This window comes from Thermobia domestica, chromosome 7 (assembly GCF_964235325.1).
Source record: "Thermobia domestica chromosome 7, izTheDome1.hap1.1, whole genome shotgun sequence".
Classification (NCBI taxonomy): Eukaryota; Metazoa; Arthropoda; class Insecta; order Zygentoma; family Lepismatidae; genus Thermobia; species Thermobia domestica.
In genome coordinates, this window is record NC_137460.1 from 303,118,974 (window position 1) to 303,133,674 (window position 14,701).

The following is a 14,701-nucleotide window of genomic DNA, read 5'->3' on the forward strand; positions in this document are numbered from 1 at the left end:
TTTCCAATTATTGAAATTGTACGTAACTTCTGTTTAGTCGCCTTTGGTATTAGAAACACCTCATATATACAGTATAATAAAGAAAATTACTTCTCCTAATTAGAAATATATATATATATATATTGAAAATAGATTTTGATCGGTATTTTTTCTGTTTTTGTTGATAGATGGCAGCGCACGGTCTTCATCAAGAGGTTCGCCAGTGGTCTAGCAAGGACAACGACATAATCGCCGCTGCGAAGAAGATGGCGCTACTGATGGCTCGTCTGTCTCAGCTGGTGCGAGGAGAAGGAGGGACAAAGAAGGATTTGATAGCATGCGCCAAAGCCATCGCAGAGGCATCTGAGGAAGTCACACATTTAGCCAAGGAGCTTGCCAGGGAGTGCACTGACAAACGGATGCGAACGGTGAGTCACTTAGAATTTTATGTTCTTTCTCCTTCATTCCATACGTAACATGCGTGATTGTTAGAATCCAAGTAATCAGAAAATGGTTTTATAATTGTGTATGTCTGAGCTAGGGTTAAGTCGAGTGACTTCTCAAAGAACAATTTGTACTCAAGATAGTAACCAAAGTATAGTTAAAGAGCTAGGCTTAAATGAACATTGTGGAGTTCTCATGCAATAACTTTTATTCTAACTTGTGGATATCTGATAATTACAGTATAAAACAAAATCACTAAACATTCATCGAATACGATTCTTTCGATACTACTAAGCACTGAAAATTACCTCCCCCTTCTCTCCTACAGGTATACCGAAATCTCACTATTAAACTGTTCTGTAACTAAATTTAAATCCAACATGCTGCTGCTTCTTTTATACAAAACATTACCATCAACTGGAAGGCTATTTTATTACTGTTATTTCGCATTGGTGACAACTACTTATATACTATACTAAAATCATCCCTTAGTATAGTAAATGGATCATTTAATGTCTCTCTCCTAACTATAACAGATTCATAATTGATACATCGTTGGAAAGCTTGTGGATCATAGATTCCAACGAGGTAACATTTGTGCAATTCCCGCTCTATTTGTAGAAGAAGAATGTAATAAACTGAAACTCATAAAATTTGCCAACTTTGCCCTCCTCCTCCATATAACCGACAAGTACACATACAGAGTATTACCATGTAGTGGGTTACTTCATTACTTTACATACCAATTTTTATGAGTGTACCCCCAGGCTTCCAAAGAAATAAAAAGAACTGATGCAAAAAAACATGAACTTTACCCTTCCCCCTCTGCCGTGGTACCCCCCCCCCACATACATAAAATGCATATAGGCAGGAAAGCTTCATCCTTCAGGAACACATTGATACCAAAGTTATCTTCATAGCTTAATTAAGGGTTGAGCTATTAAGGATTAAAATCTTGATACAGCAGTTGGGTCAATGGGCTTTTAAAGGTTAAAGGCGATAGATAATATATTCGCATCCATAAATAAAATATTTTGATAAATAAATGTAGACTGAAAATTGTGCCGTGGAGCAGTCGCCCCAGGCCTCACGCTAAAGGAGGAAAGAGACTCTTGAGGAAAAGAAGTAGTTTACTATTTCTAATTTATTCTTTGAGATACAAAATATTCAGCGCTGATTTGGTAGCACTTTTTACGATTGTACGCTGTTAACATCGCGAAATGCACTCATACTGAGATATTACTATCATCGATACAAAAAGTCAAATTGGCACACAAGATATGGTATTGTCACCTAGATGTACTTGCGCTCCAGGCCCTGCAAATCTGCAAATTGACAGGACGGCCCTTTGTAGGTTTGCAAACATTATATATATATATATATATATATATATACACACATATATCGGGTGTTGCAAAATAAGTGTTACAACTCTTGGGAGGTGACTCCTGCCACTGAGACAAGAAAAAAAGTTCTCTTGAACTTTCAGCTATCGGACATAATTTCGGATCTACAAGGTGCCGAAAACGTCGGAAAATGACTTTCAGACGCCAATAGTTCGGAAACTATCCAACGTAAAGAGGGCGGGTAAAAAATTCACTGAAGAAGTCATACCTGCTGAATTGAATTTTGCATGTTTCACAATCCTACCATGCACGCGCAAGGGATTCCCAAAGGAACGTAGGGAGTCCCGGATAATCTGCCAAATGAAAATTGGTCTAAATGGATATGAATTGATAAGGTTTCTACCAGGTAACAATAATTCGTTTGTATTAAGTCGATATCTGGAACAAATACAAAATGGCGGACACCTTCTTGCCCGTTGTGTGGTTGCATAATCGCCAGGTACGGATGCTGGCCAACAGTGACGTTCTGAGTATTAAGTGTAGCGAATTTGTACTCAAATGCTCTAGAAGGACATCTGGAGTGTCGGTAGAGCACAGCAGATGATGCAGGGTGATTCACACTTAACGGAAAATGCCCACAAATGCACTCATACTCAGTAAACGTGAGTTCAAAGCGTCAGAAATGTAACGATTAGCGTCAAGAACACGAAAGAAATTGCCAATTCACCAATAATATTCCATCAATCCGATGCAATATGTTGTTCACGGTTGTATATACCAATAAGAATGCAACAACTGAGGCCAAGTTGAAATTATGCAAGGGGATTCACTAAGAAACTGGATAAACTAAAGGAATGGGATCGCATGATCGATATTGAAACATAACCAATGAGTGTTGATATCGACATGTAGCCAATGGACAAATGTCAACATGTCCCACTACTGCTGGCACACCGTCTCACGTGCGAAAAATAGGAAAATAAATGATCGGGTCTTGAATTTGAGGCCGTGGGCTCCCAGTAGGATTGGAAACTGCGAGCACGCGAGCGAAAGCGAGCGCTCTGGCCCTGAGGCTCGAGGGAGCCTCATTTTCTCTGTATTAATTTCTTTGAGGAGTACCCATTTTGTTTGGCAAGCGCTCTTGTACAGCCTCCCGACATGCTTATGTGTTTCATTTTGTTACTCCTACTGCACAGTTGTAAACAATCAGAGCTTTAAGACATTTCTTCCTATTTCTCATGTCGTTTTATTTTCCAAATGTATGGTTTTCCAGCTGTAGTGTTACATGTGCCAAATTGGTTCATTTTCGTATTTGTTGAGTTGAGTTGATTTTAACGTCCCGTTCAGCAGCGAGGGTATGAGACATGGACCTACTGATAAACGTGGAATCCTAACCACATGAGCTCCCGCTGGGAATCGAACCCGGGCCTCCCACGCCAAAATCGCGTACGCTAACCGCTTAGCCACGGAGGAGCTCTATTTTCGTATTTGTTTTGGTATGTGCACTGTGTGTAACATACGAATTTCTGGAGGTATTTTCCTGTATTTCGAGTACGTCATATATCCCAAAATACGTGGAATATGATACGAGTTTGTTATCTTCACGCTATATCAGACTTTGAACCATGGATTAAGAGATTTCTTTTCATATGTGTCGACTGTAGGACAATGTCCCAAACAAAGAGGAATATTGATACAATCGTGTTCTAGTTACGTTCTACCGAAAAGTGCACCAGATGTAATAGCAGAATGTACGTTATTTTCCTAGTTTTCGCACGTGAGACTGTGTCCCAGCAGTAGCGGGACATGTTGACATTTGTCCATTAGCTACATGTCGATATCAACACACACATTGGCCATATTTCAATATCGATCATGCGATCCCACTAGTGACATTCCTTTAGTTTACCGAGTTTCTTAGTGAGTCCCCTTGCACAATTTCAACTTGGCCTCAGTTGTTGCATCCTTATTAGTATGCAACCGTGAACATCATATTGCATCGGATTGATGGAATATTATTGGTGAATTGGCAATGGCTTTCTGTTGTTGATGCTATTCCTTACATTTCCGACGCTTTGAACTCACGTTTACTTAGTATGAGTGCATTTTTTATGGGCATTTTCCGTTAAGTGTTTCCACACAAGTGAATCATCCTGCTTCATCTGCTGTGCTCTACCGACACTCCAGATGTCCTTCTAGAGCATTTGAGTACAAATTCGCTACACTTAATACTCAGAACGTCACTGTTGGCCAGCATCCGTACCTGGCGATTATGCAACCACACACAACGGGCAAGGAGGTGTCCGCCATTTTGTATTTGTTCCAGATATCGACTTAATACAAACGAATTATTGTTACCTGGTAGAAACCTTATCAATTCATATCCATTTAGACCAATTTTCATTTGGCAGATTTCCGGGACTCCCTACGTTCCTTTGGGGAATCCCTTACGCGTGCATGGTAGGATTGTGAAACATGCAAAATTCAATACAGCAGGTATGACTTCTTCAGTGAATTTTTTACCCGCCCTTTTTACGTTGGATAGTTTCCGAACTATTGGCGTCTGAAAGTCATTTTCCCACGTTTTCGGCACCTTGTAGATCCGAAACTATGTCCGATAGCTGAAAGTTCAAGAGAACTTTTTTTCTTGTCTCAGTGGCAGGAGTCACCTACCAAGAGTTGTAACACTTATTTTGCAACACCCGATATATATATATATGCTCAAAGGGCTACAATGTATTGGTTCTAAGGAAACAAGGAAAAATTAATATAATGATAACAGGTGGATCACCTTAAAAGGGGCAGCTAATTTTAAAACTCTTCTCATAAGTGCTTCTAGCGAACAAAACTATTTTCACTTTGCCAAATGTAAAATTATGTCATTTAGTAATAATTGTTTCTGGCAACATTGATTGCAATATCAAAATTATCGTTCTGAGCATTATTGTAATTATTTCATGTTTTGTTTCATTACAGAATCTCTTGCAAGTATGTGAACGTATACCAACGATAGGAACACAATTAAAAATACTCTCTACGGTTAAAGCAACCATGCTGGGAGCTCAGGGTAAGTACATGCTAGTGTTCCTCCCTCTCCTCAACTCCCTTCTTCACCTTTGATACATATTTCTTTATATTTAATAGCTAACATTTCGCAGCAACTGTTTCCATACTTGGAACTACACAATCAATCAATCACAGGAGCGATTGAAAGGAAAATAATTGACCATTAGTGAGAGAAAAGGGCAATATATTGAACAAGCACGCTGAAAAATGTGCCGAATCTTGTTTTATTAACAAAACAAACGATTTGCAATTGCCAGCAGTTTATAACTGTTGCTAGCGTACTACATGTGATTCTTCGGTATAGTGCCTGACTGACCTCTATTTCCAGTTTATTTCATGCATCCTCATTTTGAAGGGTAAATTGGGCAGTAGATTTCCAAATTATCTATTCGTGATCTTAAGTTTTGTCGTGAACATTTCATGGAAAGAAAATTGACTTCCATCCAAATATGAATTCAAAAGTTCCAGGTATTTGAAAACACAGGGAAAAGTGAAATATCTGATCTGTAGTTGGGAATTTCGTCTAGATGTTGCGGACCTTGATGCTTTTGTTAGTTGCTTACGCATCAACTAAAATTCATATATGATATGATACTGACTTGACATTTCGAAGGCATTGAGTTTAGCTTCAACGAAAAACGTAATTTTTCAAGGCAGTACTGCATTCTTACTTTCAAATTACAAAAACTTGGATATCTAGTTTTGACAACTATTGCATTATCGTAGTTACAGGAATATTTGTTTATAAACATAGTATTTTTAAAATGAAATATTTACCCCGTATCAGAATTATTGGGAGTTTATTTTAATTTTTTACTCAGATGTAATATTTCTAGTCTTACATAAAGCGAAGGATTTACAAAGGACGTGTTTATTTAATGAAATTAGACAAGGTATGAATGTAGCAAGCTACCGAAGTTTGCAAAGAATGATGGACGATTGATTGCTTTTCATAAGCTTACTATGTCTTATTGCTTTTTTTTTTCATCATTCATACTAAATATAGTTTTATAGTTAAGTTTCTATACGAATGGGTAAAAGGCGGAGATTTTGCCACTTAGCTTCGCTTCCAAGCGGAGTATGTTATTTACTTAGTTACAAAGTGAATTTCTTCAGTATCTCTGCTAGCTGGAATAGGCACACTGTCTTGACAAGACATGGTTGTTATGTATTGTAGAATATCAGTCGAAATTTTAATCTTTCAGGTAGTGTTAGGAAAAATTTAGGCTCTGGATTAGGGGCAGAATCGCAGCGTTTAACCCGTTCATGTAGAGGAATCTTTTATCGTTAAAGTGAATTAATACATGGTTTTTGTGTTTGTTCACTGTGTTTTGTCTTACTATAATCTGTTAAGTGTTCAAATATGTATGGGCATCTCAGTACAACATATGATCCATTACGTAGAAACCTACTCACTAGCCATTAAACATCTCAAGGACGGAATATGGTGCAGCTTGATTTTTAACTTTGCTTATACGTGCTTAGCGTGAGGAATCTGTCAACGTTTCATAGAAAGCTGTTTTTTAATTTTTTTTTTATTGGGGGGGGGGGGGGTTGCTGGTTGATGTTTGATAGATTTTGGATTTAGCGTCCCACTCACTAGTGAGGCTACGGCTTAATGGGATTCGAACCATATGAGTTTCTGGCCAGAAATCGAATCCAGGTTTTCTGCGCTGAAGACGCGTACGCTGACCATTTAACCACGAGGAGCTTTATTTTGTGTATTTATTTAATTTTAACTCTGGTCCTTAATTTTAGTCGTTAATATTGTCATTTTCCTGAGAATAATCATGATAAAGCCTCAGCCCAAGTTCCAACTGGGTCTGGATTGTATAAAATTGCAACTATTTTTATCCTACCGTTCTTCATCCAGAGAAAAAAAAAACTTTTGTCCCGGACTGTACATGAGACAGCGTATTGCCTTGCCTCAAACGACATTTCGTCTTCTCTTTTCTAATGATTTGCCCCCGATCTACATTTCAGAGTTCTTTAATCGAACATATTGTTTCGTGTTATCATTCCAATTTGAAGTTCTTTGTATACGTTGTATATTTTCTGTAGATCTGTTTCACTCTTAAAGTAATTTCTATGAAGGAAGGCCTGCTACTTACACTTAATCAGTTAAGCTATAAATATCCTTTTATTATTATTATTATTATTATTATTATCTGCGCCTAGGTCTTCCTAATAGTCGTTTACCAATTGGATTTCAAGTTAAAATTTTGAGAGCATTCCTACTTTCTTCCATTCTAGCTACATGACCTGCCCACCTGACCTCCCTAGATTTCATGACCCTAACAATGTTTGGTAAACCGTGTAAATTATGTAGTTCCTCGTTATGAAGTTTCCGCCAGTCCTCATTTCCGTTCCTCGTGGCTGCGAATATTCGTCTCAAGGTCTTATTTTCAAATTTTTTCAGTCTAAGTTCTTCCATCAAAGGAAACGACCATACTTCGTAACCATATAGAACAACAGGTGTGATTATCGTTTTATATATTTTAAGCTTCAAATTCCTCGACAGAATTCGCGACGACAAGAGATTTTAAACAGAATAATAACATGAATTCCGTGCTTTTAGTCGACGTTTAATTTCTGATGATGATTCTTTTGAATGGGTATTTAAAACTATCTACTTTATCAAAAGTATTATTTGATATTGTGACCCACCCGTAATTTGCAGTATTATGATCTCGACGAAGTGCCACGTATTTAGTTTTCTCTGCATTTACTTCTAAAAAACCATGGCTCTGCAAGCGTTTAATAAGACTTCTGCATTTCTTTCTATTGTTCTATCATCCCTATTAAATTTACATCATCAGCATACGCCATAACCTGATGAACACCGTTCAACTCTAGGCCATGGTTGCTATCTTTGATTTTCCTTATGGCGTACTCCAGCACAACGTTGAATAATAATGGCGACAACGCATCTCCTTGTTTCAAGCCATTCTCGACGTGAAAGCTTGTGGACAAAAATTTTCCTACTCGGACTTTACTTTGGGGTTCTTTTAAACTCATCTTAATTAATCTAATTAGCTTTTTTAATATTCCAATTCTGTAAGAATGTTTTACAATGTTTCTTTCCTAACTGAGTTGTAAGCCTTTCTAAAATCAATAAATAGTTAATGAACCGTCGTATTGTATTATTATTATTATTGAATGTATTTCGAATGGATGCCCATATGTTGTATTGAGATTCAGTGCCATGTTATTTGTAAACTTTTCTTCTTTCTTTGTGAATTGAAACAAAGTGTTATTAACTGTTGACTTCTTTTCCTTAACAGAGGTGATTCCCAGAATTGAAGAGGGTGAGATTCGCGGGGGTAACAGTTTACATTTCAGTTTTGTTCCCACTGTTTCTCTCTCCTGTAGATTTTTTTTATCCCTTTCTCTCCTTGTAGCACACGTTGAATTGATTACAAAAAATCTTGATTTTCTTAGAGCATGCGAAGATTTCGTTTGTTCTGAACAGTATCCTGGAGAACTCCAGTATTATTCAGTATATTTCGTTTATTTTTTGATAATCAAATATCTATGGTGCATTTTTGATTCACGTACTTGTTGCATAAAATAGCCGTATGATTTCATATTTTGTTTGTAATAGAGGGTCTACCGGGCCACTCTATTTTAAAATTCCAGAACCTGTGCTTTACTTTTGTTACAATTGTTTCCAGTTCGCTAGTTTATATTGAAGCATACTAAGCACAACGAACTAGTTAATTTGGTTTCCGTGCCAGAAAAGATTGACTTAGTTTCTGGAAACATTATTTTGGAATTAAACATATAACGGATTCTGTTCATAGTAGAAATAATAAAAAATTCTTTAAATTAGCACCTTTTTACTAATATAATAATATTCACATTCAAATTATTGTCAAGACAGAAAGTTTCAGATGAAATTATCAAGAGTACTGTGTGATAATATCTTTGAGGATAGGTCAAGCTGTGGATGCTTATCATATGTTTCGAGGTTCTTTATGTGAAAAACAAAGCAATGCGTAGTTTTAAATTTTACTCTAAGTACTGTAATGTTGCTCTCCGTTCGCTAATATTAACGCTGACGCAGTCAGATTGCATGACTATTGTGAGCCTCGACAGAGCATTCGATTACAATTACTACTAACAAGAAACAGCTCCCTAGTAAGTGAAATTTATTCTGATTATTGCAGATGGCAAACGATACCCAAGGTAGTAACCAAGCTCGGAAATCGAACTTGGAATCCGTTTCGCCAATAACAACCAGAATCAATACAAAGCTATCCGCACACAAGCGCTGTTATCATGCAAATTGTGATGTAATTCAAAGAAAACGAAGTTTTGTTCCAACCTCACCACAAACAACCTTAATAAACCAAAATATTAGAAGTTACGTTAAAGCAATATACACTGACTGAGCAAAACTAATGGGATAGCATGTCACTGATTCGCGGATGGACATCACCTGTGCTCAACGCCACCTGCAGGGCTCCGCGACGGCTTCAGTTGTGTGTAAGACGTTGTGGGAACTGACTGTGTGTGAGATCCAGTAAAATGCAACGTCGTCGTGAGTTGACAGCATTCGAACGTGACATGGTGGTGGGTGCTCGACGCATGGGACATTCGATTTCGGAGGTGGTGCAGGAATTCGGCTTCCCAAGTTCAACCGTGTCGAGAGTGTACCGAGAATTGGTGTTCAACACTGGCTGTGTTAAAAACGTCACGCAGTGGACAATTCGTCGGAACATGCGTGTCCTCCGGTATGAGAGCCGTCGTCCTACGCGTGTGCCACTGCTAACCCAGCGTCATCAGACACTCCGGCGTGCATTTGCCACCAATCACCACGGATGGACACTGCAACAGTGGTGTAACTTCATATGGTCCGATGAGTAGTTATCAACTATACCATGTCGATGCGAGGCACCGTGTGTGGCGCAGACCGCATGAAGCAATGAATCCCGCATGCCAAGAGGGCGTGGTCCAGGCCAGTGGGGTATCAGTTATGGTGTGGGGTGCTTTTTTCTGGCATGGAATGAACCTCCGGTTTTTCTGGAGGACTGGCTGGTCCACGGTATCGTCAGCTACTCGGAGGCCACCCGTTTGTGATGTTTCAACACCCTGACGACATTGCGGTCTTTCAACAGGACAATGCGGGGCCACGTCGCGCCAATATCGTCTGTGATTGGTTCGACGAGCATGCAGGTGAGACCCAACGATTGAACTGGCCACCCAGAAGCCCTGATATGAACTCCATTGAACATATCTGGGATGTCCTTGAATTCAGGCTCCGGGCGTTGGATCCTCAACCCACGAACAGGCTACAATTGGCTGCCGCTCTGCAGACTGTGTGGTGTCAACTGCCTCCGGACGTGTACTAGGGACTTGCAGACTTCGTTCCACGCCGTATCGCTGCGCTCCACAGGACCAGAGGGGCCCGACCAGATATGAGGTGGGTATCCCATGAGTTTTGTTGAGTCATTGTACTTCTGCAATTCTATCTCGTTATGAAGAACAGAATATAAAGAACCTATAATAGACGGACTATGCACATCAACAATGGAGGAAATCATTGAATAAAATGCATTCTCAGTTCAATTGATTGTGTTTGAGAGAGTTACATACTTACTTTATTTGTTGTAGGTTAACAAAAAGATGATAGAAATTAAAATAACAGAACTTAACAACTAGCACAACGCATATGTATTTACTCTTCCTCCATCTTGCAGAATAAGGCTTTTCCCGCTTCTCTTATGAAGCTCCGCCCACGGATCCAGAACCCAGACGTAAAATGTAACCTCCGAACACTCGTTTCATACGAATTTATATTCATTTCGTCTGCATATGTACTCTGATTGGCTGGAGCATTATCATGACATAAGCAGTCTGTGAGAGTACGTTATGTCGACGATTCCCACGGATGAGGTTCATACGTGAACAAAGAATCCATTGTAGTGTACAAAGGAAAGAAACTGCAGAAATGAAAACCAAATGCAATTCTTCAAGTCCATTACACAAAATAAAATGATTATCCTCAAAATTAATTCATAATAAATTCTGCAGTTATAATGCGAGTTGTTCAGTCCACAGATGGACTAAAGATTACTTTGGAGGCAACCAAATTGCTACGCTAGGGAGCAAATAGTAAGGTCCCAATCAGTTGTGACTAAAATGACACTGTACTATCCGGTGTAGGCTAATGAATGACCATCAAAAGAGAATAATGCGAGGACACAACTGTCACAGAATTGATTATATTTAATCAATTAATTCCAATAGTTTTACAAAATTTAACAGGCGAGTTGGAAAGATTGGATGCTGACATTCTGAATTAATACGTATGAAACATATATCTAAACGAAAGAAATAAGAAATGAAAGAAAAATAAGAAAAAGAAAGAAACAGGAAAAAAGAAAGAAAATGAATGAGATATTATTATTATTAGTGATTATGCACAATTCTGATTCATAAGTATGGAGTAGTTGTTTCTGTATACTTTTTCAAAACTTTTAACACTCACATCACACGGCAGTTTGTCCAGCAAGTTTCCCGTAACAATTGATTTTCCTTTGTGTTTTCACATTATCTTTATCACAATATTGTGCTGTACTTTGTGTAATGAATAGTTCGTTAACAACCTTTTGAATCAGCGTCTGTAAAATTACGTAAATTGGGTGAAATATTAATTCGAATTTAATCTGTTCTTAATATTTTAAGATGGGTTCGAAGCGATAAATATTACATTTAAAAAAATGCACCATAGATAATTGCAGCTCCGTCGAAGTTCTGTGGTATCATCTGCATATTGGAGATGTACTGTATGACAACAGATTGGATAGAAGGCATGCTACACATCTGGAATGGAGAATGAGTAGACATTTCCACTATTGTACCTACGCCTAGCAATGGACATAATGTATTCATTGATATGATATGCATGACGGTTATTTTAGATTTACTTTGGTGTGTGTGTGTGTGTGTGTATCTCAATATTATCAACTTAAAATGCTTGGTCATTATCGAACGGATGTCTTGCCAATTTGAATCCTATACATTTTTATTCAAAATTAATGAATGTTGTGGCATTATACCGTTGATTTATTAGAATATTAATCACAACCACATTTATGGTATTGTTAATTAAGTGTAGATAATATTAATACACGTAGCTAAATTTCTACACGTACTCTGAAATAAGAGACGTAGTATTTAATGTTGTGTTTATTTTCTTCTGCTTGAAGGAGTCATCATGAATATCAAATAATCATTACGATGTCGAAAGGAAGGGTTTTTCCATCGGAGTTCTCCCTTTTCTTCGTACTTTCATTCCATCTCATCACTGCTATCTCCCGTAGTCTCGGAACATAATTTAGGAACGTTAAACTCAAAAAAAGCATCAGGAGAACCCCGAGAAAACTAACGCACACGGTCACTTAGCACGAGACCGAACCAGAGGCTTCACGCACCACAGGTGAGCGCTCTAGAACTGAGCCACAATGGCCTCTAATCTCTACTATACAGGGTGTTACAAAAAATTGTCATAATATTTTGGTAATAAATTCCTTACATCAAAATAGAAAAAGAAGTTCATATGGACCTGTGGTCGGAAGGGCATAGTTTTGTAATTATAGGGCGCCGAAAATGTAAAAAAAAAAAAAAAAAAAAAAAAAAAAAAAAAAAAAAAAAACCTTTTAAAGGTCCATAGTTCCACTACTATAAAACCGATCGTAGTCAGGTCAAGACATCACTGAGAAACTAGTATGTGAACTATCTAAATATCCATGTTTAAGAATGCTCCAGTGCATGCACACCAATTTTTAGAGAGGCTGTTTGGGAGTACTTGATCACTTTCAACCTACCTCTCAAAATTGGTATGCAAGCACTGCAGCATTCTTAAAATGGATATGTCAATAGTTCACGTACCAGTTCCTCAGTGATGTCTTGACTATGATATATCCCATAATAATGAAGCTATGAACTTCTAACGTTCACTTATTTCACGTTTTTGGCACGCTATAACTCGGAAACTATCCACTTTTTGAACACGGATCCGTATGAACTTTTTTTTTTTCTTTCTTATTTTGATGTGAGGAATCTTTTCCCAAAATGTTGTGACATATTTCTGTAACACCCTATATGTAAAGCAATTAATATATTATGCTAAAAGAATAACAAGAATCGATACCTAAGAAAGCTCTGACCGTGTTTGTGATGCGTGACCCCTTTTATACTTACGTAAATACTCAAGTTAGTTGACAATAAGGGTCAGCCACGTATCCATCTACTCCATATATTATATCTGCTGTTGTGTTATATATATTGTCGTGGGAACACTGTATACACTTTTTTACTTTCGGGTCCCCCTTAATTAAGTGACTCAATTGTTATAGAAATCGTAATGTGATTAGCTTTTACGCAATAGATTAATTAGTTGTCTGTTACATCCTTCTATAGCACTGAACTAATGCAACTCCCAGTTAAGCCCCTAACCTACAATACCGCGTACAAACAGTGAGGTTTTTGTTGGCCTGTTCCTCTGTTTAGTTGAAACTTTTATCTCTTGGTGTTAAATAATTAATGACCGTCTTTCGTGTTATGTAATTTCCGGTGGCGCTTGGGGTTCCACGTTAAGCTCTATTATTACCTCTCATATAACTTTGACGCTGATGAGAAACGCTAAGCTTTTAAAAACAAGCAATCAATTTTGTGTTAGCGACAGGGCCGGTTCTACCATATGTGCAACACGTACATTTATACGTGGCGGCAAATTTCGAGGGGCGACAAAATCTGTCATAATAATATTATTTAAAATATTTCTTGGAAACAGACTTCATAGTGATGGTAGTTAAATTCACTAATCTGACCTATTTAAAAACTACATTCATAAATCATGTTTAGGTCGCATTAGTATAAGGTCACGTAGACAGTCCTAAAGCAAATGGGCAAACAAATCCCGGGATGAATTTTTGATTCTTGTCAAATACAAGAACTCAATTCTCGAACAGTAGCGAACACCTATTTTAGTTAGTTATCATAATTTTGATATGAAAAATGGTCTTGTCTTTGTCACAGAGAAGTTTCTTATCATTGGAGGTGGAAACATTCTTTTTTTTTTTTTTTTTTTTTTAAATAGATTCAGAAGGAAAGCCAAGAAAGAAAGATTTTTTGTAGTTGAAGACCCGTTGCTTTTATTTACAAATTTAATTTGGGTCAATGGGCCTCACAAGTATCCATCAGTCCAGTTAAGGACAGAAGTAGATTGAGGTCTCTGGTGTTAAATAGTGTTGCTGAAAGTTTTGCGAATGAGATCACTCGAAATTTCGCTACATTCATGTATTTACCGCCAGAATCTCACAGGAAAATTTGATAGTTTAAAAACAACACTAGAATTCAGTCATTGCTAAGGAAGATGCGTAACATTTTACTTAAATTTAGTGTATATTGCAAGGATCCGTACATCCACACATACTACAAGCCACACGTTTTTACTACAAACACGTGTTTTCAGTATTATTTGCCGAGGGCGTCCTTTTTATCCAACACTGGAAACATTTATTGCAAGTGATTCGAGACTTACAGGGCCCATACACTACCAGTTTTAACTGATCAGTCCAGGTGCGCTAGAAACTGACTTAACCGAACGTACAGTAAACTGAACTGATAGTGTGTGGAGTATCGTAAGTTAATCGAGTTCAGTTCTTCAATTCAGTTGCTCCAGTTTCATCAGGGTGTGGAGTGCACTTAAAATACCAAAGCTTTGGAACATACACTCCCTCACCTCCAGTCCCCGATTTCTTGGATTCGTTCACTTTCCGCAGTTTCTTCCTAAATGGCCACCGTAGGTTATTATTATTATTATTATTATTATTATTATTCAAATAACAGTATCACGT

At 37.8% G+C, this 14,701-nt stretch overlaps 1 protein-coding gene across 1 annotated transcript in view; it reads left to right on the forward strand.

The window, feature by feature from the left end:
* Positions 1 to 14,701, forward strand: part of Vinc (vinculin) — a 236,040-nt gene that overhangs the window by 199,887 nt on the left and 21,452 nt on the right. Inside the window, exons 21-23 of the mRNA XM_081764025.1 lie at positions 168 to 407; positions 4,746 to 4,836; positions 8,120 to 8,143. Coding sequence (XP_081620151.1) covers positions 168 to 407; positions 4,746 to 4,836; positions 8,120 to 8,143 — 355 coding nt within the window. The remainder of the gene's footprint in view (positions 1 to 167; positions 408 to 4,745; positions 4,837 to 8,119; positions 8,144 to 14,701) is intronic.